Source organism: Myotis myotis, unplaced genomic scaffold (genome assembly GCF_014108235.1).
Source record: "Myotis myotis isolate mMyoMyo1 unplaced genomic scaffold, mMyoMyo1.p scaffold_m19_p_17, whole genome shotgun sequence".
Lineage (NCBI taxonomy): Eukaryota > Metazoa > Chordata > Mammalia > Chiroptera > Vespertilionidae > Myotis > Myotis myotis.
Window position 1 is genome coordinate 18,779,943 of NW_023416321.1, and position 26,677 is coordinate 18,806,619.

A 26,677-nucleotide genomic window follows, 5' to 3' on the forward strand; every position below is an offset into this window, starting at 1 on the left:
GCAAACAAGAGGCAACCAGTGGATGTCTTTCTCTCTCTCAAAAATCAACAAAACAAATCAATACAACATATCTTCAGGTGAGGATTTTCAAAAAAATGTTAGTGGCGTCTGGCTCTCCCTGTCCGAAGCACGCCAGCATCTTTCCCATTCCCCTCTTCCCCCAAGTGTGTTACCTTTGCTTTTCTCGCTAAGCCTGCGGTTCTCAACCTGTGGGTCGTGACCCCTTTGGCGGTCGAACGACCCTTTCACAGGGGTCGCCTAAGACCATCCTGCATATCAGATATTTACATTACGATTCATAACAGTAGCAACATTACAGTTCTGAAGTAGCAACGAAAATAGTTTTATGGTTGGGTCCCAACATGAGGAACTGTATTTAAAGGGCCAGAAGGTTGAGAACCGCTTCAAGGGTTCTTCTTTGCTTCTATAACTTGTTTCCTGAGCCTGCCCAGCCCAACTGGCTCACATCTATGTAACTTTCTAAAAAAACTCATAATTTGAAAAAAAATTAAATGAAATTTAAAAATTAAAATGTGCCCTTGCCAGGTAGCTCAGTTTGTTAGAGCGATGTCCTAATACACCAAGGTTGGGATTCCATCCAGGGTCAGGGCACATAAACGAATCAACCAGTGAATGCATAAATAAGTGGAACAACAAATCCATGTCTCCCCTGCACCCCCACCCCTCTCTCAAACAAATAAATCACCTAGGACTATTTTCCAAGTGGTGCATTTTTGCTTTCCTCTCGTGTTTCTCCTAATAGAAACCAAGCAGATCCTTGCAGAGTTCTCTAACTTGATCTGCAATATTTGACTTTTTTTGTGGGGCAGGACAATCATTTATAATTCTGTTTCCTTAGTAACAGAACCTTTTCCTGTCAAGCACCGAGATGTGAATCTCTTTCCTTCAGATGGGTCTTAGACCAAAGAAATCCATTGACTGGTCCTCTCACTCCACGCATCCAACAGAAATGGGCAATGTGAAAATTATTTAGAGCAGTGTCTACAGGATCTATTTTGGTGGGAAGGGTGAAATATGGTAGTTTATCATCCGGGATTCTCTCTCCTTTACTGTTCCTGCCGTCACTCATTTTGAATGATTTGAAAGGATGTAAGGGGGAGACAATTATACCCATAGGAGTGGCTTCTATTACAGACTGCTAAAACAATAGCAAAAAGTATTTTTTTAGTTTCTGGAGTTTGGTGAGCGATGTGTCATCGATGTTTCTATCTCTCCCTCTCTATCTAAAAATCAATAAAAAATATCAAAATAGCCCTAGCTGGTTTGGCTCAGTGGATAGAGCATCAGCCTGCAGACTCAAGGGTCCCAGGTTCGATTCCGGTCAAGGGCATGTATCTTGGTTGCGGGCACATCCCAGGTGGGGAGTGTGCAGGAGGCAGCTGATTGATGTTTCTCTCTCATCGATGTTTCTAACTCTCCCTCTCCCTTACTCTGTGAAAAATCAATAAAATATATTTTTAAAAATATCAAAATAAAGTTTTAAAAATAAAAGGCATTCATACCTTTTTGTTTTTAGATATTTTTTAAAATATGTTTTTATTGATTTTAGAGACAGAGGGAGAGGGATAGAGAGATAGAAACATAGATCAGTTGCCTCCTGCTCACCCCCTACTGGGGAGCAAGCCCAAATCCCTGCACCCTGACTGGGAATCCAACCGAGGACCTCTGGGTATATATCCAATTTTAGAAAAATCGCCCCCCCCCGTCCTGGTTGGAGTAAGTCACTGAAAAAACAAAACAACCCACAAAAGGAAGGTTTGTTCCATCACTTGAAATTGCTTCATCATTTCTCAAGCCCTGCCTGCTTGGCTTAGGCTAGCTTCCTCATCAAGGCAAACCTTACAGGTGTCTGCAAACAGCAAATCTCTAAGGCAGTGGTTTTCAACCTTCCTAATGCCATGACCCTTTAATACAGTTCCTCATGTTGTGGTGACCCCCAATTTCATTGTTACAAATTGAACATAATTAAAGCATAGTGATTAGTCACAAAAACAGTATGTAATTATATATGTGTTTTCTGATGGTCTTAGGGGATCCCTGTGAAAGGGTCGTGACCCACAGGTTGAGAACCGCTGCTAAGGGCTGCAGATGAGGAAGGATCCAGGGGGAAAGAAGATAAAAATGATAGTCCCATTAGTTGAGGTGTTTTCCTTTTACAGATAAGTAACCTGAAGCATAGAAAGTGTGGGTTTCCCTTTGCAACTTGTCAGCTTGTTACCCTAGAGGCCAAAGTGAGGGGGCATTTGCGATGTCTTTTTTTAAAAGGTGTGCCCTCGCCCTAGCCGGTATGGCTCACTGGATAGAGCGTCGGCCAGCGGTCTGAAGGGTCCCCGGGTTCCATTCCTGCCAAGGGCACATGCCTGGGTTGCGGGCTGATCCCCAGTAGGGGGCGTGCAGGAGGCAGCCCCTCAATGATTCTCTCTCATCATTGATGTTTCTCTCTTTCTCCCTTCCTCTCTGAAATCAATAAAAATATTTTTAAAGTGTGCCCTAGCACTAACCGGTTTGGCTCAGTGGATAGAGCGTTGGCCTGCGGACTAAAGGGTCCCAGGTTCGATTCCGGTCAAGGGCATGTACCTTGGTTGCAGGCACATCCCCAGTAGGGGGTGTGCAGGAGGCAGCTGATCTATGTTTCTCTCTCATTGATGTTTCTAACTCTCTATCCCTCTCCTTCCTCTCTGTAAAAAATCAATTATATATATAAAGAAGTGTGCCCTGGTGGGGTGCTCATTTGGTTAGAGTGTGGACCCCCAGGCAGGTTGCCGCTTCCATCCGGGATGTGTCTCCCTTCCCTTTCCTCTCTCTAAAGTGTAGGGCAGGTGGTCCCATTTAAGTCCCACCACTCGGAAGTAAAATTCTCAAAGTAGCCCAGTCAGCAGTCTAGTCCCCCCAACTCTTCATTATTGAAACCATCCCACTTCCTTCCTGCTGTGGCGGCAAGAGGTTCTGGGGAGCCCTTTTCCGACCCCAAAGGCTCGTCTTTGTGGCTTCCACGCACCTGGGAAACGGGTCCCTTCGTTGGAGACGGAGCGCCCTCCCGCAAGTCTGCGCGGAAGGAGATGACTCGCACCGAGAGCGGGTGGGGGCGGCCCGAGCGAGCGAGCGGGGAACCAGGCGGAGCTTCCGACCCGCGTGGGCCGAGCGGGGAGGGCGGGGCTTCCCCCGCGCGGGGCGGGGCGGGGCGGGGCGGGGCGCTCCAGCTCTCCCCGGGCCCCTCGACTGCGCATGGCACGTAGCGTCCCTCCCTCCCAGCAACCGGCCAGGCGGCGGCGAGGCCATAAACTAAGGAGGCGGAGCTGAGGCGCGATCGGGACGGCTCGCTAACTCCAGGACCAGGTACCGGGCTGGCCGGCCGTCTGGTGCGGTCCAGGGATCATCCGTCCATCCTCTCCCTGCCTCCGACCCCATCTCCTCCGGGCGGGCCTTCGTCCGATCGGCCATCCCGGGCCCCCTCTCAGCGAGTCCAACTCCATTCCCTCCGTGAGCCGTTGCATCCCGAGAGCAGCATAGGCTTGGGCCTGGCGGGGCGACACCGGAGCGGAGTTACCGGGCGGGAGAGGCGAGCGCCTGCTTTCCCGCCCCCTCGTCCCCCCCTGACGTACAGGTGGCGAACTCGGGGCCCAGGTTCAGTGTGTCCTCCTCGAGCCCAGAGACGGCAGATCCTGCCTCTCCGCCCCCTCGCCCTCATCCCCATCTTCCCAGGCTGGACAGGCAGCGGGGTCGAGACGCTGGAAGCACAGAGGTTCGGGTGACTCCCCGAATTAGCGAAAACAAAGAGCTCCCCAGCGTCTTGTTTTCCTAGTATGTTCAGTGTCCGCGGTAGGTTTGGGGTGGAGACCGCGGGCGGGGGTATGGAAGGGAGTGCGAGGAAGGGGCGTGGCTAACGAAAATAGTCCAAGTTCCCGGGAGATGGGCGACCAACTTCCCTGGCCAGCCTTCCGCCAAGACGTCCCAACACATCCCAGTGTTTCCCCCAAAGGGGAGAAGCCGTTCGAATCGGTCCCTTTCTTGTCGCAACAGCTGTTGAAATAGAACCATCTTCCAGTAGGTATCTGCGGCATTAGGCAGTTCTTCATGGAGGGATTGGTGTGTTCTAGGGACACCCAGGGCCTTTTCTTCTCCCTGAATCGTACCCGATTTCCTGTCTCCGGCCAGGAGCCTCTCCCGCCATTAGTTACAGTGCTGAGCTAGTTAATCGGTTCCCCCAGCCTTTAACCAGGTTTCTTAGAGGTTTTGTGGCTCAAATGCCGTATTTATAGTTGTAACCTCCGACATGGAGGAAGTTTAGAAAACCAGCGTCAAATATAGGGGGTGGGGGGGAGGGATGAGTAAATGAATCCTCCTTGCTATACCATTTGTCGCCTGGTCATCAGCATTGTCCAATCAGTTGGTGCCTTCTCAGTCATCATTATGCCTTTGCACACACAGTCTTGACAGGTCTCCCCGGCATCTCTTGACAGGTTTCTGGGGCACAGGCATTGGAACAGACCTCATCAGTCCTTTACCACTTGGCTGTGTGACTCTGGGTGTTGAGCCTCTCTGAGCCTTAATTTCCTGATCTATAAAACAGGGAAGATAATACTTATTGTGAGCTGATCTCTGCGAAGCTTTTAGCACAGATCCTGGCACACAGTAAGTTCACCACAAATGTTTGCTGCTTTTATTCTTACTATTATTAAGTTAGCAGATACGGGAGTGCCCATATTATGTGTTGGGCACAGTAGTCCCTGGAAATGCAACAGTGAACAAGATTATTCCCTACCCTCAGGGAAATTAAGAGTGTGATAGGTGTAAGGGTTGAATACAGAGGCCAGCCTGGCCTGTGTGGTTCAGTGGTTGAGCATCGACCATGCACCAAGAGGTCGCTGGTTAGATTCCCGGTCAGGGCACATACCCAGGTTGCTGGCTTGATCCCCATTATGGGGCATTGATGTTTCCATCTCTCTCCCTCTCCCTTCCTCTCTAAAATCAATAAAAACATATTAAAAAATACAGAGGCCAAACATCTACCATAGGTGGGAGGGGAGTGAGGGAGGATTTCCCATAGCACCGGACAACTGAGAGGGACAGGTCTAGGAAGGAAGGCGGATCTGAAGGGAAAGCAGGATATTTTTTCTTTCTTTTTTTAAATATATTTTTATTGATTTCAGAGAGGAAGGGAGGAGAGAGAGATAGAAACACCAATGATGAGAATCATTGATTGGCTGCCTCCTGCACGCCCCACATTAGGGAGCAAACCCGCAACTTGGGCATGTACCCTGATCGGGAATCGAACCGTGACCTTCTGGTTCATAGGTCGATGCTCAATCACTGAGCCGCACCAGCCAGGCAGAAAGCAGGATCTTGAAAGTTTTCCTTTGGGCTCCATTTCCTCCCTGCCTCTCAAGCGCCATGTCCTCACTTTCCCAAGGCTCTTCCCCGCCTTCTGCTTTTCTCTCACCATTTTCTCCTTTAGTGAGTTCCTGTCACTTGTATAGCTTTAGCTCCTAACTCTGGCTCCACGTAGCCTTCTCTAACCTCTCTTTTGAGCATCAGTCTTAACTTTTCTAACTGAATGCTATATATTTCCTCTTGGAATATATCTTTTCTCAATTGAAATATGATTTAAAAAGTTGAACTCATCTTTCCACCAAAACCACTTCCACCTCTGAGCTTTCCTGTTTTCTTGTTGACACACTACTCTTTTCCCAATTACTTGAGCTCACACAAAAAATCAGTCATCAGAGTTGTCCACAGATAGGATGGGCTCCCTGATAAGGTAGTGAGTCTCTGGCCTGGGACATTTTCAAGCAGAGGCTAGATAACCTTATATCCAGGAGTTTGTAAAAGCTATTCCTCCAAAGGGTGCAGGATGGGCTAGATAACTTATGGTGTCCTCACTAAATACATTTAATTTTTCTTCTCCCCTATCCATCAATTTCTTAACATTCCCTCTACCACAGGCTCTTTCACCACAAATACGGTCCACTATAATTGTATTCTAACTGGCATTCCTTTCTCAGTTATTTTTACACTCCACTCTCCCTCCCCCGCCCCCCATCCCTTTTCAAGTTAATATTCCTTCTATGTTCCTTAGAACAAGGCTTCTCAGATGTAATGGTCCACAGATCAGCACATTACCATTACCTGGGAGCTTGTTAGAACCACCAGACCTTCTGAATAAAAATCTGCATTTTAACAAGATCCTCAAGTGATTTGCATGTACAATAAAGTTTGAGAGACACTACCTTAGACCACAGTTTTGTGTTTGTCCCCTTTCTGTTCAAAACCTACAGTGACTTTCTTCTGCTGAATAAAGTCCATACGCTAGCATCACTTAAGACCTACTCATTGCTCTCCCATATGTGGAATTCTGCTTCTCTAACTGCCCCCATGAGGTGCTGACACACTTCTCGGCACATTTGGTCAGTCGTTCAATAGTACTGTGTGCCTCCTATGTGGTAGGCACTGCTCTAGAAACTAGGGGATATATACGCCTCTGGACAAGACAGAGTAAGCAACGGACAATAGCTAATCCTATTTCATGCTTAGAATTCACTCAAGCCCCACCCCTTCATGAACCTGTGCAGATCCACCTCTGCTCCAGCAATCGTTCCCTTTGCTGAGCTCCATAGGGAGTTGCCCATTTCTACTTGTGCATCCCCAACCTCCTGATTGAAAATTTTTAAAGGTGGGCCAGGCATCCATAGGTTGTTTGTTTGTTTTTTGTTAATCCTCACCTGAAGGTATTTTTCCATTGACTTTAGATAGAGTCGAAGGGAGAGAGAGTGAGAGAAACACCTCTTTGCCCTAGCTGGGTTGCTCATTGGTTGGAGCGTCATCCCATACACCAAAAGGTGGCAGGTTCAGTTTCTAGTCAGGGCACATAACTAGGTGGCAGGTTTGATCCCTGAACGGGGGACAACCGATTGATGTGTTTCTCTCACATAGATGTGTGTGTCTCTGCTTCTGTCTCTGTCTCTCTCTCTCTCTCCCCCCTTCTCCCTCCCTGCCCTCCCTCTCTTCCATTCTCTCTAAAAAAAATAAATGAAAAAAAATATCCTCGAGTGAGGATTAACAACAATAATAAAAAAAAAAATAATGCAAGAACTTTTCAAATATAAAAGTGCAGATGGGCTAGAAAGCAGCTGGTTCAGATTGTAGGAGGAGGATGGAGGGCCCTGGAAGGCACTCTCCAGGGGAGTTTGAGTGTATGGAAAAATATACTGGTAAGACAAATAGCAGAGATGTTGAAATATTTGGAAAAACTTAATAGCTACATGGAAAACCAAGAGAATGAAAAAAATGAGGCAATGATTAAATGTTTATAAAGAAAGAAGACATGGTCATCTTTACCTGTTTGCCCAGCTGCAAACCATGTTTGCATAGTCACAGTCATGTAAACGTGGATACCGATTTCATCAAACATGTGCCAGCACTGCATCAGAAGAATGAAGGCAGGAGAGTGGAGTGCAAGAAGGTGACACAGGAGAGCTTAGTCCCCATCTACCATGGTAGGAAGTTAGAAGATAAATGTCTAAAATGGGTAAATCATGGCCATATACACACGAAGAATAATGATGAGTCCTGGCTGATGTGGCTCAGTTGGTTGGGCTTCATCCCATGCCCGAAAGTAAGGTTGCTGGTTAGATTCCTGATCAAGGCACATGCCTGGGTTGATCCCCGGTAGGGGGCATGCAAGGAGGCAGCCAATCAATATTTTGTTCTCATATCAATGTTTCTCTGTCTCTCTCTTGCCCTCTCCCTCTCTCTCTGTAAAAAAATTAATAAAAACATTAAAAATTTTAAAAAATGATGTTAAACAGGCACATGAATAGAAGATAATTACTTCTGGGAAGGAGTCAGTGGGGATTGAGCCAAGAGAGGTTTAAACATTAAAGAAGAAAACCATATAATAAACTTCTTTCTTATAGAAGTTGCAGTATTTCAGATTGTACTTGGACAAAGTACATCCAGGTCAATTGTCACTGAAAGTTTCTCTAAGCAAATCTTTGGAATCTACAATTTATAGACTTAGTACAGTACTTTGAATGGTAGATTTGCAGTAAGTTTTTATTAATCAAAAGATATTTCTACAAAAAGAGATTTGACTAACTCCACCTGTTTCTATTTTCCTTTTAGGTTTAAATTTTTGAAATTGACATAGGCCTACAGATTAGGAACTCATGTCTTTTCTTGTAAGTAAACCAGAGCGAATTAGGGTGAGTGTTTCTATTCTTCTGGCTTTACTGTTTTTATTTCCTGAAGAGCAAAGTGTTTTGGCAGTACTGTAGGTGGTTTGTTATGTGAGGTTCAGAATCATGCAGAAGAGAGGGATGTGGGAAGTAAACCGGGCATCGCAGCCTCCACTCAGAGAAAAGAGCTTGCAGGCAGAGGCTGACCAGAGACACAGAATACACCCACCAGGTTGTCTGATGGAGAAGAAACAAGGTGGTGTGTTTTGTGAATATCCATCATTCAACATTAAATGAGTTGAATGTGTAGGTATGTAACCACTAACCATCTGCCCATTTCCTATGTATTTTCAGCGAGTTTGTGTGTTTGAAAAATCAGTATCAAATTGTAATCCTTGGAACACTTTTTTCTAAATATAATCATAGGTTTTCATCGAAAACTTTCTTAACGTGAAAAAATTTATTATACCCAAACACTTCACCAGCTAAAATGACCTTGAGAATGAATACTAGATTTAGCCTCTTTACAAGCTACCATGATTTCATAAAAGAGTGTATTTTATTTTTTATCAAGTATTTAATTTCTGAGTGCAATAATTATTTTAAAATCTGGCAACAATGTATAAATGCTATGATACATGATGAATATATCACTTTCTTTAAATATTAAAGTGATAGTTTATTTTTACTAACTATCTTGTGGCACAGTGCATGTGATTTTTTTATATCAAGTGTTTTTTAATTGATAGTGTTGTGTTTTGTAATTTGGAAAAAATTTTAATTGGAGAAGGAGAGAGAATGATGTTATAGTTCCAAATTATAATTCGTATTATGCAGCATATTTCTGAATGTTGCTTAATCTTTTTTCTTATGTTTATATATATAAGAACAATTTACATTGTAAAGAGTAAACTTCACTGTCAGCTGAGAGGAAAAACAGATTCTCTCCTTAGCCAGAACTCTGCCCAGTGGAAAGAATGTGTCCAAGCCAAACTTTAACACCAGTCCTTATGTGAAATACAACCTTGATTCCATTGCTTTTAAATGTGAGCTTCTTTTCTATTTCAACCCACTCTGATACAGGTGAAACCAGACCACTGATCAGTATGTGGAAACCCAATACTCGGTTGAAATAGGCCAGTAAAGTGAACCATAGATTGATCATGCTAGTTCCGTCCTTGTAAAAGTAGCATTTGGTAGCAAATGTTAGCAGCGATGACTTTAGAGATCCTACTGGATGAAGGATATGCAGCTAGTAATTTTCTTTTACAAACTAGTAGAGGCTTGTGAAAAACTCCTGTTTCATCCCTATTTTCTATATTGTGAATTCTAGTAATTTTCAAATTGGCCTGAGCATCTGTAATAGGTAGCCATGGAATGAGTAAGATGGAGCCAAAAGGTTGTTTTACATGTAGAAAGGAGAAAAACATTCTTCATTATCAGGGCCAGTACTGGGTTCTTCTCAATTTGCCAGATTTAAGAATAATTCATCAAATTAGGCAAAGAGGAATAGAGAAAGGAATTCATCTATTGTTTTCTGCAGTTAAATTCAAGATTCTTTTCAAAACTTTTCCATAGAAATGTATCTTAACTGTAATGCATGATTCTGTTTTTGTAGTTGTGTTTTGTTTGTCTCTCTAACGGCTGAGAGCTAATTTTTTGTGGTTTGGAAGAAATACTAATTCTCTTTGGGGTTTTCCTCTTTAGCGGTGGGTCTCGGAAAAGTTCATTGTTGAGGGCTTAAGAGATTTGGAACTATTTGGAGGTAAGTACAGTATGGCATTTAGCCATCACTTCAGGATAAATCTCACTGCTCTTTTGTTGACTAAATCAATTCACAGAAATTAACAATTCTAAGGGAAAGTGTACACTATAGTTGCTATATTTATTTGGCTCCTTTTGAATCCATGGTTTCCCAAAAACTTGAGGACTAATCTGGCAGTTGTCATTAGCCTGTCTTGATTATTAGAAAGCCAGTATTTACTCAAAGGCACATGTATTTCTCCTAAGTATTTGTCCAATTGAAATATATATTCTTAAAGGAAAATATAAGTGTTTAAAAGTTGCTAGCCTTGAAGATTTTAAAAGTAAAATTTTAGTTAGGATGAAGGTAGCAATGGTATGAAAGTTCTGGTTTTCCTGATCAGTCTAGTTGACTCATCTTTTCATGGCAGAAATTATGAGACTTAAGAGAACCAAGGAAAAGATCCATCAGAACAAAATATTAACTTCCTATTGGAAAACCCAAATGCTGATTTCAGAAGTTATGTAGGTTTGAAACTTGGAGATTTAACAGGCACAGGCATTTTCCTTTGGCTATTTTCAAACTGAGCCATTTGGGGAACTGTGACCTTAATTTATAGTAAATAAAATCCTTTTCTATAAAAATAATAGCAGTAGGGCTGCATTCTTTGTGTCTGAACACCAAGATACTCTCGTTGGCATCTGTAGCTAAAGAAACAGGTTATCAGATTGAATGCATTTGGTGGCTGATCCAGAATACCCCGAATAGGCCTAAGTAATTGAAAACTCAAACTTGTTAATTAGTAGGTGATACCTATGAATTTATTTTCCCTAATGCCACTCAACAAACTTCTGGAGCAGTATTTTTTATCAACTTTGTCAAAGGATTGTGTTTTAGATAAATGAGTTCAGAAAAATGATGAGTTATTTTTGTGTTCCTTATAAAGAACAAAAATTAGCTGTATAATAAAGGAAAGGCTAACGGAACAGAAATACTACATTCTGGTCCTATCCTCAATTTCTTCCCATCATTAATGGGGATACAATGTTTTTTAAAAAAGTAAACATTGGCATTGATGGAAATTGAATTGGGAATCCAGTGTATAATCAATTAGTTTAAAATATTCCAGTGTATGTGAACTGAATTTATGGATTTTGGTTTCAGTATAGGATCCTGAGTGTAGGATCTCTGGCTATCTTTTTACAGTTCCCTGGTCTCTCTTCTGAGGCGGGTGAAGAGATTCTTCTGTATATTGCTTACATACTTATGTTACCAAGTTTTGTACAACTTGGAATTTGCCCTCTACTCTGGAAGATTGGGTTTGATTTCCTTTAATCTAGTCACCTTTGGCAGACTGTCTTAAGCAAGCACTGCTCCTGCCATTTGTGTACCAGAAAACTGATGCCCAAGGCAAAAATATATATACATATTATTTTGATAAATTGAGGCTAATTGACTCTGCAGCCACTCTCCTCTAGCACAGTTGGATGTTATAATTTCTAATATAAGATATTTGGAAATGTATTCCAATATTTTAGAGTTAAAAATCTTGCTTTGATTATTTTTATCACTTTTACAGAATGAAGAAAATCCAAAGCACAGATACATAATTTGTCCACTTTAAGAGCAGAAAGTTGTTTCAGTTGTCTTTTGCTTTCTTCATTTTCACCAAAAGCAGCAGAGAGCTCCAAAGCCTTTGCTCTATTTGCATTCAGAATAGAATGTCTGACTAGAGAATCTAATTGGGTAATGGTCCCACATACACGTGTTGCTGTATTAAAACTTTTTTTAGAAAACCTGTTTTCTCGTCCTGCACTCCCTGGGAAATAGCCAGCTAACACTTTAACTTTATAATGAATTGTTTGTTCACAGTATTAGACTCTGAAACCAGGTTATTGAAAGTAACATTGAATGCTGAAGAAAAGTCTATGTATGACCAGAATTATAGCAGTTGAGTTATACTCAGTAAAATATACCCATAGAATAGTTCCCTGGTCAAGTTTTGAAGAGCCATAAATTCATTTTAAAATCCCATCCTATCTGCAGCATTTTTACTGTGGATGTGTGTGTGTGTGTGTTTATATGTAGCACTGCAGGCACTTTTCGCTGTAATGACTCTTAAGTGTTTTCTATTAATAAATGTAGTCCTAAGTGCAATAGTTGCTGTTCTGAATGTGGGTGTGTCTTTTACTAAAAAACAAAATGCCAACAACCCATTTCTCTACTCCAGAGCAGCCTCCGGGTGACACTCGGAGAAAAGTAAGTGACTTTCTAGGCTCTACCCCTGTGGCTGCTGCATGGAGATGACTTCTTGTGGCAGTTCATGTGTTTTGTTGGCTTATCATTTTATGTTTCTGCTTATCTGTCATTGAGCTTTATTTTAAGTGTAATCCTTTCCCTTGTAGAGATTCAGGTTTCACCCTGGAAAGATTTTGATGTAGACTTTGAAAACTGAAAAGAAAAAAAAATCTCAGGCACTTTTTGCCTCTCTCCTGGGGATTAAGGTCTCCTCCCCTTCCCAACCCTCCCAGTCGCCCGCCACCCCTCCAGAAAAGGAGAACGTTTCAACAATCTGAAATGTGGTTACCTTTTAGTGGCCAGTGGTATTACATTTTCCACCCTTAGCCTATGAATAATAGATGGTAGTCCACAGAGATGACATTGATCTCTGTCTAGATTGTAAGGCAGGACCTCAAATCTCCTACCTGAAAAACAAAGCCCAAAATTAAAAACTATAAAACAGAAAATGCATTTTTTATCATTAGCAAAAGCTACAAGACCTGCCCTCCTTCCAACTCTTCTAGCTTATTTTACCTAAGGAAATAACACACAATGCACATAGCATACTAAGCTATTTTTGATAATGTGAATCAGGGAGAGGGTAAGAAGCCTCTTCTAAATAGACTGCCTATTTATTTATTTATTTATTTATTTATATTGATTCTAGAAAGAGAGGAAAGGAGAGGGAGAGAGAAAAACATCGATTGGCTGCCTCTCACACGAGCCCCGACCAGGGGCCAAGCCTGCAATCCAGGCATGTACCCTGACCGGGAGTCAAACCTGCGACCTTTAGGTGCATGGAATGACACTCCAGCCAACTGAGCCACACCGGCCAGGGCGACTTCCTACTCTTTCCAGATGACAGACATGTGCACCTTTGTGAGCAGCCCCACAGTCAAGTGAAGGATGATGATGTTGACTAGGAATTTTGAGGAAAGCTATGGCTGTGCTTACTTAGTCTGCTAGCCAGGAGTAAGCACCTCTCTCTCAGATCCAAATATTTTCCAGTCAGGAGACCAAATATATTTCTATAGGCTCAATTGGGTATTTTTCCAGAATGCAGTGCCAATTATATATAATATTTCTATTTTCACAGCTGCAGATGTTACACCAAAAAGTTATCCTGTGTGAAACCTGTGGTTGAATGTGTTCATTTGGTAGCAGTATTGTCTTTGTGTCCTTTGTTGTATTTTGTTCTGAACTCTTTAAACAAAGTTATGTTATGGTCATTTCTGGATATCAATAGCTTATATATTTTTTAAATGTTTCAAAATGAAAAAATTGCTTTTCATGATGGGGGAACTAAGACTAGGCTTTGCTAGAATCAGTTTCTTTCTCTAGGCAACTTGAGATTACGCATTACACGAATAAACCTATGCTGTGCTGTGTTTAAAGAAAATGGACTAAGTATTTCATCCTTTTCATCTGAATTTTGACCTTTTCTAAATCTGAAACAACATAATGAGGCAATATCAGACCAGATCTCCTCCTTTCAAAATACCGCCTTTGTTTTCCTCAGTAAAGGCTGGTTTTTCTCTGAGCTCAAACCTAGAGGACCTCCACAAAGTAGAAAGCCTCAATGCAGTGCCGTTTCCAGTCGGCTGGGGACAGAGTGGTCGAGGAACCACAGCAACCACTAGGCTAGTTCATTTCATGCAATTGCAGATTGCCCAAGAATTCATTGAGTAGTTTTCTATAGTCAACAAAGATAGTAGAAATATTTGTCAAGTTATTAACTATTCACATCAGTAGTTCAATGAATTATTCCCTACCTAGACTCAACAAGTGTGTGTCTTTAGACTGTAGCCTAGTATAGCAGTTGTTTTATATGCACTCCTAGCAAGGAAGAGAGACACAGGTAATAAAAAAGTATCTATCTGTAGTTTTCCAAAGGGAGTTATTTAAAATGTATGTAGTAAATATTTTAATCTCAGGACTCCAGCTGAACTTTGTAGTCTCGTTCAAATTAGAGAAACATTAAGGAGTTTGCCTGAAGATCAGAGAAGAACTTCAAAGTAGCCCTAGATTTATTCTCTTTGAGACCATATTGTTACCTGCTAACATATGCAGTACAGTAGGTCTTCACTTAACATTGTCAATAGGCTCTGCAACTTTAAGAGAAACAACGTATTACCATAGGCTAACTGATAAACACAAGAGTTAAGTTCGTACAGCATCTCATCAATTTTATAACGAAACAACATTGAATGAAACTGTTCTTTGAGGACCTGCTGTACTTTCTCACATGCAGGTACAGATTCTGATCTATAACATGCCCCTAGTGAACGTGTTATATGAGGGCTGGCATTTCCGGTATAGGACCTTATATTGAAGCCTGTCTCCAATGGAACTGGCTGGCACCTTTACCCTGCTCTCCTTTTCAGCCGGTAGGAATGATGAGATCATGGGCAGAAAACCTCATTAAACTTTGTTTAAATGACTTTTTAAGTGTGTTCCAGCATTGTTGTATTTGACCAGCATACGAAATAGGAGCTGGCCTGAGGCCTCCATAGACAATGCCTGCATTGTTGTAGGCGTTGGGGAATGATACATCAGTGAGCAAGACCGATCAGGTCCGTGCCGCATGGAGCCTGCATCCTAGTAGAGAGACAGGCGATAGGTAAACTGCAGTAATTCCTACTATGAAGAAAGGAAAGCAAGATAATTAAGTGACTAGGAGCCTATTTTACTTTAGCTGGACAGTCTTCAATGAATAAATGACGTTTAAGTCGAGACCTCAGTAAGAAGGATAACCAGCCATGAGAAAACGGCAGGGTCAGGGGCAGGGCAGCTGGGGCAAGTTTCCTAAGATGGAGCAACAGAGTCACGGAGGGTGCTTTGGCGGCAGGTCCTAGAAGCGGGGAGGGTCCAGCCCGTGGGTACTCACAGCCAGAGAGGGGAGCTGGGTCTGAAAGCAACACCTGGATTCATGCTGACGGGTGGTGCGGGTTTAATTGAGTAGATTGATACTTGAGAACACAGGATTTGCAGAGGAAGACTGTGCAGGCGGTTAGAGGTATAATGGCAAAAAGATGGGATTCTTCAAGAATAACTTAGCGTGCAGCCCGTAAATGCTAAATAAAGGGGGAGTCATCATTTCAGAGCTCTTGGTTTGAGCTTTTTGCTCAAATTGCTACTCCATTTTTATCTCTCTCACCTGTGTGAGGCACCCAGCATGTAGTAACCAGTATCTGCAGATTGTTTCAAAGACAAAGTAGTTTCAAGAAGCTACAGTGGCTATTACATGATCCTAGAATTTGATTTCAGAACATTTGAAAACACAAGGTAAAACACAAATGTAAAAACCAAAACCAAACCAACCTTAACTGTTGATCAGGCTCTGCTTAGGATTCTGTTTTCTCTGTTCCACCTTATTTGTTGAGTAGGAGAGTGCCCAAAAAGCAGACACCAAAGAGGGAGGAGAAGAACAGAATTCACATTTACTGAAAACCCGGCAATGCTAGGCTCTTTACATATTGTATCTCATTACATTGTCACAACAACACTATAAAGTGGGAATTACTCCACTGATGAGACAGTGGAGATCCCGTGAGAGTAGAGTAACTTACCCAGGATCACAGAACATGTGATAGACCTGAGTTCAAGTTCTGCCTCTGGCTGGCCCCTAAGCCTATGGTCTTTGTGTTACACCATATGTTTTACTTAAAGTAGCCTTTCCCAAATTATCTTTTCCAACATTTAACAGATGTTAGGCACAAAAGGGTTCTGTGGACAAGTACCTTTGGGAAGTGTTAGGCTGAACAAAGTTGAACAAGTTTCCTTACTTCTCAGAGCTTTGAATATGTAGGTATGCCTGGTGATTCTCCATGAGAGAATGTCTGCATTTGCTAACTTAATTGGACGTGTAAACTTTGGGGAAATCTTACATTAAAACAACTCAGTAGAAAAACGGACAAGAGACAGAAAGAGGCACTTTCACCTTGGAGAAAACCCACATGGCCAATAAATACATGAAAAGATGTTTAACTTCTTTAGCAATCAGGGAAATGTAAATCAAACCCACAATGAGACTGGCAAAAATGAAGTCTGAACACAAGTGTTGGGGAGGAAAAGATGGATCAACAGGAACATACATACATTGCTGGTGGGAGTGTATATTGGTATAACCGTTTTGGAAAACAATTTGGCATTATCTCGCAGTTGATTGTGCATATACTCTGTGACCCAGCAATTCCACTCCTAGGTACAAGCTTTAGAGGAACTCTTGCATATATGAACAGGAGACACATTCAAATGTTTCTAGTAGCACAGTTCAGAGTAGCAGAACTGAAAAACTACCCCAAAAGCCCATCAGCATTGGAATGGATAAACTGAGCTAGGTCCCCAAGATGAACATGACACAGCATGGGTGTACCAAAGGCTAAATACAACAACAGGGATGAATCTTAGGAATGTAGAAATTGAGTTAGAATAATAATCTGCTGACAAAGCTCAATTTTGCTTGGCTAGGCTCCTCTGCTGTCAGCGTAAGCGGTACAGGAGGCAGAACCCCACTTAGTTTCTTTTTTTATTGGCAGCATCAACTGTTTTGAAACCAGGTGCACTTGAAACATCAGGGATCCCCAACACGGAGGTTCTGCCATATTAGAGCATTCTCAGTCACACTCCTCTGGTTAGCGCTGATCCAAGGGCCTTTCGTAGTTCACAAAGACCTTTTCCTGACTAGAGGTCAGCATAGGAAATCTGAGCTGGCCTGAGGCTCTCCATTTCAGTTAGACACGCATCCAAAGAAAGAGGATCCAAAAGAAAGGAAAATACTCAGAAAAATACACAGTCCCCCAGTCATACAAATACATTTTGGTCTGGAAGAAGGAACTGAGCCTATTAAACTGAAAGAAGAGTTGCTGGTCTGCCATGTATTTTGCTGGGCGCTTTCCTTCAGTACCTCGAAGGCCAATGGTGTGACGCCCACATCCTAAATGGCTGAGATCCAGCATCATTTGCAGCGCGAATGGGCAGGAATGAGGAGCAGGTCACTTTTGCTGCCTGGGATGATAGCTGAGACCTGACAGCTCTTTCTCTCTCGCCCGCAGCCCAGTGTGTTGGCTGTGTTCTTGCTTCCCTTGGAAATGTCTGAGGGACTGATTGGTCTGAGGTCTTGGTTTGCTAGAGAGAGGGCTTCTTATGGCCACATTTTCCCTATAGTAAGGTTCAGCATTTGATCTTTGGGATCTTATAGTCAGGACCTTAAAAATAGAACCCTCATGCAACAGGAAACTCAAGAGAACCTCCCACCTCTTCATCCCCCTTCTCTTCTGTAAATGTCCTTTATCCAGACATCCTTCCCCCAAGTAGGAATTTCATCGTGTTCACCATGCTGTGTACCTGAAACTAATATTGGATGCCATCGGTAACTGAAAAACATTTTTAAAATTTTTTAAAAGAAATTTATAGTTCTTAGCAAATGCGCCAGTTGTTGGAAGGACAAGCAAATCAACAGCTGGCTGGAACTGGCCCTTGTCCCCCACCCACATTTGTGGATGGTGCTGCATCAAACACCTGATGTTTTACTTCACATTCCTCATCAGAGTGCTGGCACCAGAGCCAGAATTTCTGCTTGTTTAGATGCCAGTCTCCTCATGGGTCTGAATTACTGCCTCCCCACTCCCATCCCACCCCCAATTTTCTCTTATTAACCGATTTTTCTTTTTCTTTAGACCAATGAAGCGAGCTCAGAGTCAATAGCATCCTTCTCCAAGCAGGAGATCATGAGTAGCTTTCTGCCGGAGGGAGGGTGTTATGAGCTGCTCACCATTATAGGTAATGTCCAGGGACTGCCAGGACCTTGGAGCTCCGGGGGGGGGGGGGGGGGGGTGCTGCAGCTTCCCTTCATCACCATGAATGTGTGCCTGAGGCTGTTAGCTACTTAGAAGACTGTGGTGACAGAACTGGCTTTGTTGTGTCTTCTTGGGTTTGTTTCTCCTAGTATGGGAAAAGAGATCATGTTCCCAAGAAAGGAGCTCTTATAATTTTTTCTTTTTGACTGCACGCTTCTGGGGTCCTGGGCCAGAGTCAGTCAGAATGGTTGGCTGAGAAGGAAGTACTAGGAGAAGAGTCAAGAACTGTCAGCCATGAAAGTAACAGTAGTGCAAGTCTTAACTTGCATTTTCTTTTGAAATCAAGTTTCTTGAAGGAAGAAGGAAACCTTTGCTGTTGTTCACCTTACTTATGGCATTCCTCTGTTCTTTTAGGCAAAGGATTTGAGGACCTGATGACAGTGAATCTAGCAAGGTACAAACCAACGGGAGAGTATGTGGCGGTACGAAGGATTAACCTAGAAGCTTGTTCCAATGAGATGGTGACGTTCTTGCAGGTAAAAAAGAATGTGGATGTGACACTTGGAGGGTGGGCTCTTTGCTCCAGTAGTAATTACAAGGCATCTCTTCCCTCTATCTTCTGAAAGCAGCTGGCAGGAAATGAAGGTAGACCATGCCGATAAGCTACGGAAGCTCTCAGTGAATAACCTTGGGCATTTGGCACTGAGGATTCCGTAATGCTGCCCAGCCCAATCTATATTCCTCTCTTCTACAAGGACTCCTTCCTGTCTCATTTATTTATTATTCAGAGAGGCTAGGCCACTCTCCTGCTTTTAGCACCCTATTGGCCTGAGGTTCCTTTCTATTAAAGAAGCAAGTAGCTAGCCTCTCATTTAACTGGAGAGACCACAGGTCTAATAACTGGCTGGGGACCGAATTCTCCTTGGCTGATGAAGGCTTGCACTGAGAACTCCTTCGATTTAGGGCATGGGTTAGTGTATTTTCAGTACAGGTAGTTGCACCCCTTCCCTTCTTCGTGTACAATGTTCTTCTGAACTCATGCTCATCTAATGGTGTTGTAATCCTGCTCCACAGGCTCGGAGCAGTTTTGCGGATCTGAGGATGTGACAGAAAGTCAGTCCTGACTGAGTTATTTGGGAAAAAAACATAGATACCTGATTTTATTCTAGATCATGTTGGACTTCCAGATTCTTATTCTGTAGAGCAATGGACAGGCAGGAGGTACTGTCTATCTGGCCTTAGCTCACATCCCAAAGGCCAGGACCCTAGTTTCTACAGTCCTCTTGTCCATTTTTTTTTAAACATCTTTTATTTTAAATAAATCCAAATTTATTTTAAAATTTCGTAGGTCTGACACTTTCTATAGCTGCTTCTAAGGAAGGGATCTCTCAATCTGAGGTTAGCTGGAGAAATAGCTTCCCATGTTTAGTAGTTGTTTGTTCTTTAATGCTTTCTTCCCTTGCCTACAACCTTTTCCTTAACAATAGGAAGCATTTCTTGTTTTTCTATCTTGAAGAGGAGTTCTGTGCCGTGGCCCTTGAAGTTGAGCTAAGCTTAGGCTTCGGAAATGTTCAATCAACAGTTTGTTTTCAGCGCCTCCGTGGTTGGGACTGTTATCAGCAGTTTCCCTGTTGGCGGGATTGTTTCTGGAGGCCCTCTCATTGGCTGGCAGAGAGCAGAACCTGGTTTCTCTCACTCCAGAGGGCACCTGCTTAGGCTCCTGCTGCTCCCAGGACTCTCAGAAGAGCACCCATCTTATTCATGCTGCCACCTTCCTGTTGAGTGTCATTCCTTGTGCCCCTTGATTCTGACTTCAGTTACCATTGGTTGCAGGGGGAGCTTCATGTGTCTAAACTCTTCAGTCATCCCAATATCCTGCCCTATCGAGCCACCTTTATTGCAGACAATGAGCTGTGGGTTGTCACGCCATTCATGGCATACGGTGAGTGGGAAAGGGCTCCCCGCAGAGGGGCGTTCTAAGAATCTGTTGCCAGCTGGCTTACATGCTGTATTTTTTCTCTGTTACCCTTCCCCACCTCCCCACAATTCTGTTCTTCAGGTTCTGCAAAGGATCTTATCTGTACTCACTTCATGGATGGCATGAATGAACTGGCCATTGCTTACATCCTGCAGGGGGTGCTCAAGGCCCTTGACTACATCCACCACATGGGATATGTACACAGGTGCATTCTTAAGCCTATTCACCCTTCACAGGAGCAGAGATCTGTGCCCAGGAGCCTTCAAGTAAACACTGGAAGGCTGACTGAAGTTAGTGAAGCTAGACTTGGGATTCTGCCCTTGCCTCTGAGCTGGTGGGCAGAGCATCCAACGTGTCGGTGCTGGAGCTCTTGACTTCCTCTTCACTGAGCATTTTGGCCCTGAGTATTGATTGGGTGAGAGGGACATCTGAGGTGGACCACTGCACCTGTCTCTCCCCCTTCTTCCTTGGGGCACCCAAACTGGTGTGTGCATGCCAGAGTCGGCCCTATGCTGAGAGGCTGGGGAGAAGACAATGCTTAGTAGATGGTGCCAGGAAAGTGGCTCACCGTAGGGAAGATAATAAAACGGGGCCCCTACCTCACCCCCCCATACAAAGGAGCCCTTCAGACGGATTAAAGGCCTTATGTTGATGTAAAACTACAGACTTAGAAGGAAACATAAGGAAATATTTAGAACTTCTAAATGTTTTAGAAGCACAAAACATAAGACAAAAAATTGGTGAGTTTGATTATACCAAGATTAAAGATTTCTCTCCAATAAAGGACACCTTAAATGAAGTTAAGACCTGTTCGGTAAGTAGACCTGTTCCCTAGGTGACAGCATGGAGGATGTTAGCTTTGTCTAAAACACACAGGAGGTTGGTAGGTAGCAAGGCAATCTTGTGAATCACCAAGAAAAGGATAGCCAGACACTAGGAAAATGAGTGAAGGATATGAGGCTTATAAAAGAGGAAGCCTAAAGGCTAAGAGCCATATGAGCAACAATCAGAAAAGCAAAACAGGAGGATGTGCGTCTACATACCAGGCACTGGCATATTTGGAGGCTGAGGGAGGCCCAATGCGGTGAGGCGGTGGGTTCACCCGTCTGTATAGTGGAAGACGGCCCGACACAGCCAGCCAGGCTCACTGGGAACCAGAACCATCAGTGCTGCCTCGTATGCACGCCAAACAAACCTCACACGGGCCCATCCGGGTCCTGTATGCAACATCACTTCCTTTTCATGGTGGGAGACAGTGGGAGTGTCCCCTGCTGGAAGAATGGATGAGTAAAAGTGTCAGACCCCACCCCAGATGGCAGCATGAATGGATCTCAGAAATACAGCACTGAGAATGGGATGCATATCACAGTAGCATTAAGTAAACCGAACATATATGCAAACAAAACAGTGATACACTTTATAAGAACAAATGAAAAGAACAGGTCAGTAGTAGTAGGTGGTGGAGGAAGCAGTGGTCTGTGAGCATAAGAGAACTTTAACAAAAAGTTGGTGATATGTAAGTGGGGTCAGGCTTATTTTTTCTTTTGGGGGAATGTTATAAACTTCACAAAAATAGGTTTTGTATATAATATGTATATACACGTATAATACACACACACACACACACACACACGCTGCTGGGGCGAGAGCTGACTGGATCTAGTGTGTAAAGACCAAAGGTTTGCGGTGTGAGGGGCTCCTGCTGTCCTGTGACACCCTCCTCCCGCCACCTGCCACCCCTCACCCCCACAGGAGTGTCAAAGCCAGCCACATTCTGATCTCCATGGATGGGAAGGTCTACCTGTCTGGTTTACGCAGCAACCTCAGCATGATCAGCCACGGGCAGCGGCAGCGGGTGGTCCACGATTTCCCCAAGTACAGTATCAAGGTTCTGCCTTGGCTCAGCCCGGAGGTCCTCCAGCAGGTCTGTACTGGGTCCCCCGGAGCTGGGAGGGGAGCTCTCTGCCTCCCTCCGAGCGCAGTACGGGCTCCTGGAGGGAGGCTTTCCTGTCGGGAGGTAGACCTGGAAGGCCCCTCGCAGGGCAATGATGTGCCCCTGGCAGATGGAGTAGGTGCCCCTCTGTGGGGTCCTAAACGGCTTGACGCTATTTCCACTCCCTTCAGAGATCTCCGCATCTGTGGGAAGTGAGCATTTGGTGCTCTCTCCATCCCTGTACTAAGCTGAGCCTGGGGCTCCATTTCCTGCTGCTTATTTCAAACAGTCCTTCCTTCTCAACTAGCAGCTGTTCTTCGTGGTGTAGGCAAGGAGAGTCTTCGCAGCTGGCCCTGGTTTGGGGAGAAGCATTCTTTCCCTCTCCTCAGTGATAGCTCCACCCCGTTCTTTCTCAAGGAATAATGACCAAGGCTACAAATGGAGTGATGTGTGGCTTTTTCCTCCTGACTTAGAATCTGCAGGGTTATGATGCCAAGTCTGACATCTACAGCGTGGGAATCACAGCTTGTGAGCTGGCCAACGGCCATGTCCCCTTTAAGGATATGCCTGCCACCCAGGTGAGCTGCACCCCAGTGCTTTCCTTCTTGCCTGCCTGCCTCCCACAGATGCTTGTTGATTACCCACACACTCAGGAGCCGGCCAGAGATACTCGGGCAAAAGACAGGCCTTTCCTTCAAGAGCCGCACCCAGGAGGTGGTTGTGTAACTGTTTGCTTCTGTGTGGTAACTGCTGTGCAAATGCAGACCAGGGCAGGGGAGCTCAGGAGCAGGCCCGCTGCTAACAGCTGCAGGGCCCGGAACGGGTGCAAAAGGAGGCCCACTGACCAGGTGCCTTTAAAATGTGTAAATCAAGCTCACACATTTATAAATGTATAAAATACGTTGTCCTCCTACCTTGATAAATATACGTGGAAGGCCAGTTTCTAATTCAGAATTCTCAGACCTCTGTTCATGCCACTTACAATAACTGCCTTTGGCCACTCCTAGGCGTACCCAGCCAGTGGCATAGTCAACCCTTGGGAGGCAGACCCCAGAAGAGGCCTATCAAGCCAGGCTTTGTCAAGTCCAAGAAGTGGTCTTGGGTCATTGGGGCAAAGTTTGCCCCGGTCTCCGGAGCATGAGAACTGGGAGGGAGTGGGGGTGCATTACAAGTTCCGAGTGAGCCTCTCCCTTGAACCCACATCCTGTTCGCCCTTTGTGGAGAAGGGCAGCTAGAGAATGGCAAAGGGGAACTCTGTAGAGCAAGGGGCCCAGGGAGACTTCTGGGAGGAGGTGACACTTGAGTCTTGAAGGTAAATAGGAACTAACTGAAGAATGGGAACTAGAAGGAAACTCTATTAGGCTGAGGAAACAGCATGTGCCAAGATCCAGAGTCAAGAAAGAACAGGATCTGGGCAATAGCAAGTCGTGGTAAATGGCCTAAGTATAGGTGCATCTGGGCGCGGGTGCTGGGTGATGTGGCTAGAGGAGGAGCTAGGGCAGATCATGAAGGGCTTTGTGTGCCATGTCAGGATACCTGGTGCCTCTTGCAAAGGTTGTGGAGACTCACTGAAGGCTTTTAAGCACAGAGTGATAGCATCAGACCTGCTAGTATATTTGAGGAAGCTCACTCTAGCAGGTAGGTTAGATCTGGGAGATCAGGAAGGTGTAGAAATCTAGGTTAGGAATCTAGAAAACCTAAGTAAGACACTGACAGATGCTCAGGAAAGAGTTAAAAGGCTGTTTGAGGTGAATAAGAGGTACAGATCCAGAACAGCCTGGTCCAATAGAACTTTCTGAGATGACCCAAATGTTCTATATCTGCACTGTCCAGTATGGTAACCACTAGCCATCTGTGGCTATTAAGCACTTAAAATGTGGCCAGTCAGATTGAGGAACTGAGTTTTAAACCTAATTATATTTAAATTCACCTATATATATCTATATATCTAAAAGACTAATATGCAGTGTCCCCTTGGGAGTTTGACCGGGAGACTGATCACTTGCTGTGATGTGCACTTGACCACCAAGGGGCAGTGCGGAACGAAGGAAGGCCTCAGCCAGCAGCCAGAACGCCCTGATTGGCAGCAGGAAGGCCCCGATTGGCCCTGATCGCTGGCCAGGCCTAAGGGACCCTACCCATGCACGAATTTCATGCACTGGGCCTCTAGTTTAAATATAAATAGCCACATATACTAAGTAGCCACCATACTATTGCAGCTGGAGAGAGATTTTCAGGTTTCTGGCTTGGACAGCAATCCACAGACTCAGACAGAGATCCCCAAGATGGGGTGGGTTTTACATGCGCTGAGTCTGAGGGCTTTCAAACAGCTGTCCAAGCTTGGCCTGTTCCTGGGTGTGCTGCTCCTGTGTAGCCTGCCACAGGGCCAGCCCAGGATGTGGCACTGCAGGTGCTGCTAATGGGCCCCATCAGACCCACCTGGGCTTGGCAAATTGGGGCTGGGCTTCAAAGAAAGTCTGCCGGCTGCTGCCTTCACCCGAGGGTGAGGGCTCTACAAAGAGGATCTGATGCCTATAAACAGGAGACTGTGAGCCCCTTCCTTGCAGCCACGTTGAAGGGGGACCTTTTTTGCTGTCCCTCTGCAAAAATTTGGCCTAGTGAGGGTGTGGCTGCCAAGCATTCCTTTGGAAAAGTTACTTATTCTACTTCTGTCTTTTCTGTACTCCCCCAAATCACATGTGTATTTGGGGAAAAGTGTTTGTGAAGAAACTCTATAGGTCTCCCAGCCTCCAGCCCAGTCCTGGTCTGTCCCCCGCAGATGCTGCTGGAGAAGCTCAATGGCACGGTGCCCTGCCTGCTGGACACCAGCACCATCCCTGCCGAGGAGCTGACCATGAGCACCTCGCGCTCAGCGGCCAACTCTGGCCTGAGTGACAGCCTGGCCACAGGCACCCCCAGGACCTCCAACGGAGACTCGCTATCCCACCCCTACCACCGTACCTTCTCCCCCCACTTCCACCACTTTGTGGAGCAGTGCCTTCAGCGCAACCCGGACGTAAGGTATTTCCGCTGAGCTGGGGTTGGGCTTTCCAGGGAGCAGGTGGGCTCTGGGGGTTAAGGGTTTGAGAGGGTGCATCTGTCCTGTAAGGGTCTGGGTTCTGGGGAGGAGTCCAAGCCCCCACAGCCAGAGGAGTCGGCCTGAGGGTTTGCTAAGAAGGCAGGCTGAGTAGCTCTGGCTGCTTTTCTGGCTGAGCTGAGGGATGAAGCAGAGGGCACTTGAGGGTGAGGTATAAGCAGCAGGACTTTGGGAATCTGGGGCACAGGGATGATGCTGGTCTCTCTTCCCCTTTCTCTGCAGACCAAGTGCCAGCACCCTCCTGAGCCATTCTTTTTTCAAGCAGGTACAGTAGCACTTTGCTGAGGCTCCCCGTTTTCTTGCCTATGGTCTGACTCCCCCAACACCCTTAGCTTTGGGGTCTAGGTATTCTCTCCTCCTTCCTTCGCATCAGAGAAATGACCATTTCTGAAGCCCCTTAAAGGTGCTGCTCCTTCCTCTTATAGAAGCTCTTGACTCAAAGGCCCATCTGTCACAGGCCATGGTTCCTCGCTCAGGATGTCCTGGGACCAGAGCAGCAGGATCCACCCCTCGCTCCCCTTTTCCTCCCCCAGATCAAGCGACGAGCCTCAGAGGCTTTGCCTGAGTTACTTCGTCCTGTCACCCCCATCACCAGTTTTGAGGGCAGCCAGTCTCAGGGTCACAGTGGGATCTTCGGCCTAGTAACTAACCTGGAAGAGCTGGAGGTGGACGACTGGGAGTTCTGAGCCTCTGAAGAAGGTGCACATTTTCCAGCACGGGATGGACGTGCGAGCCTCCGGGGCCCTCCCTCGGGCTGGCCACATTCCCACCCTCCGGGGTGCAGACTGGGTAAAGGACTTTTCTGCCAGGAGAGTTGCCTGCTTGCTGGTGGGGAAAGAAATTCCCAGAGAGAAACTTCTTTACTGCTCCAAGGCTTCTGAGACACCAACCAGGAATCCGGACCAGCCAGAAAGCGGATACTCCCAGTCCTGGGAGTTCAATGACCTCTTCAGAAGGAAGAGATGCTATCCTGGCCCTGGGGGCTGAAGTTCAAGTCCAGGGTTTGACTCATTGACACAGAGAACTGTGTGACTTCCTCTTCCCACTCATGTTCTCCTACCAGCCAAATTCCATTCTTTTCCAGTGTTCCCAGATGCTGTAGGCCCATGAAGAGGCCAGCAATAAGCACCCTGTGCCCCCTCCCCTCGGACCTCTCCCTAGTAACTGGGGGAAGGGTGTGATTCTCTTTTTAAGCACCAGGTCAAGGCTAGGGCAGTCTGTCTGACCCTTGTCGTTGGGCCCTTCCTCCATAGTTCATCTGTGTAGTGCATTCCTTTCCCACCAAGTCCATCCCACCGCCTCCTGCCGCTGCCTTGGTGCTTTCTCTTAAGGGTCCTAATGTCTTGCCTAGCCAGAGGGCGTAAGTCCTTACACCGTGTTCGTTTTATTGTCAGAACAAATTAAAATTTTCAGAGAACCCATTGGGGAGTGCATCGTTGTGTGTCGCCCGTACAGGCTCAGACACGTCTCATTCCACCCGGGGCCCTGCCATCTGAGAGCGGTGCCACAGGTGCTTACGGAAGCACAGCCGTGACCTTTCTTTAGCAGACAGCCTCACAGCACACCAATTCTTTCTTACAGCCCAGAATAGATTTTTGTCTCTTAACTATCTGAAAATTAGAGACTGTTCATTTTAGCCTGTGGCCATCCAG

At 45.1% G+C, this 26,677-nt stretch overlaps 1 protein-coding gene and 1 long non-coding RNA gene across 16 annotated transcripts in view; one reads left to right on the forward strand and one right to left on the reverse strand.

Moving 5' to 3' along the window:
- Positions 1-21,751, reverse strand: part of LOC118671615 — a 36,658-nt gene extending 14,907 nt beyond the window's left edge. Inside the window, exons 1-5 of one of the 2 annotated variants that reach the window (XR_004972782.1) lie at positions 21,039-21,751; positions 15,541-15,589; positions 12,527-12,644; positions 7,357-7,506; positions 4,443-4,580 (exon numbers count right to left, since the gene is read on the reverse strand). This is a non-coding gene — a long non-coding RNA (uncharacterized LOC118671615). Of the gene's footprint in view, positions 1-4,373; positions 4,581-7,356; positions 8,230-12,526; positions 12,645-15,540; positions 15,590-21,038 lie in introns of those variants that run through there. The other variant, XR_004972781.1, reaches the window with a different exon arrangement.
- Positions 3,227-26,446, forward strand: STRADA (STE20 related adaptor alpha). 14 transcript variants are annotated; one of them, XM_036340032.1, is made up of 13 exons: positions 3,262-3,357; positions 8,143-8,222; positions 9,903-9,960; positions 12,170-12,198; positions 17,898-18,000; positions 18,432-18,553; positions 19,851-19,959; positions 20,077-20,200; positions 21,748-21,919; positions 22,402-22,506; positions 24,708-24,949; positions 25,248-25,290; positions 25,559-26,446. In XM_036340032.1, exons 2-13 carry the CDS (start codon positions 8,187-8,189, stop codon positions 25,709-25,711), a joined length of 1,296 nt encoding a protein of 431 aa, XP_036195925.1. In that variant the 5' UTR covers positions 3,262-3,357; positions 8,143-8,186; the 3' UTR covers positions 25,712-26,446. The 14 variants fall into 14 exon arrangements, with proteins under 14 accessions (XP_036195935.1, XP_036195932.1, XP_036195925.1 ...); XM_036340035.1 differs by having other exon boundaries at positions 3,266-3,357; positions 8,143-8,198; XM_036340031.1 differs by lacking the exon at positions 3,262-3,357 and adding an exon at positions 4,516-4,653.
- The last annotated feature ends 231 nt before the right edge of the window (positions 26,447-26,677 follow it).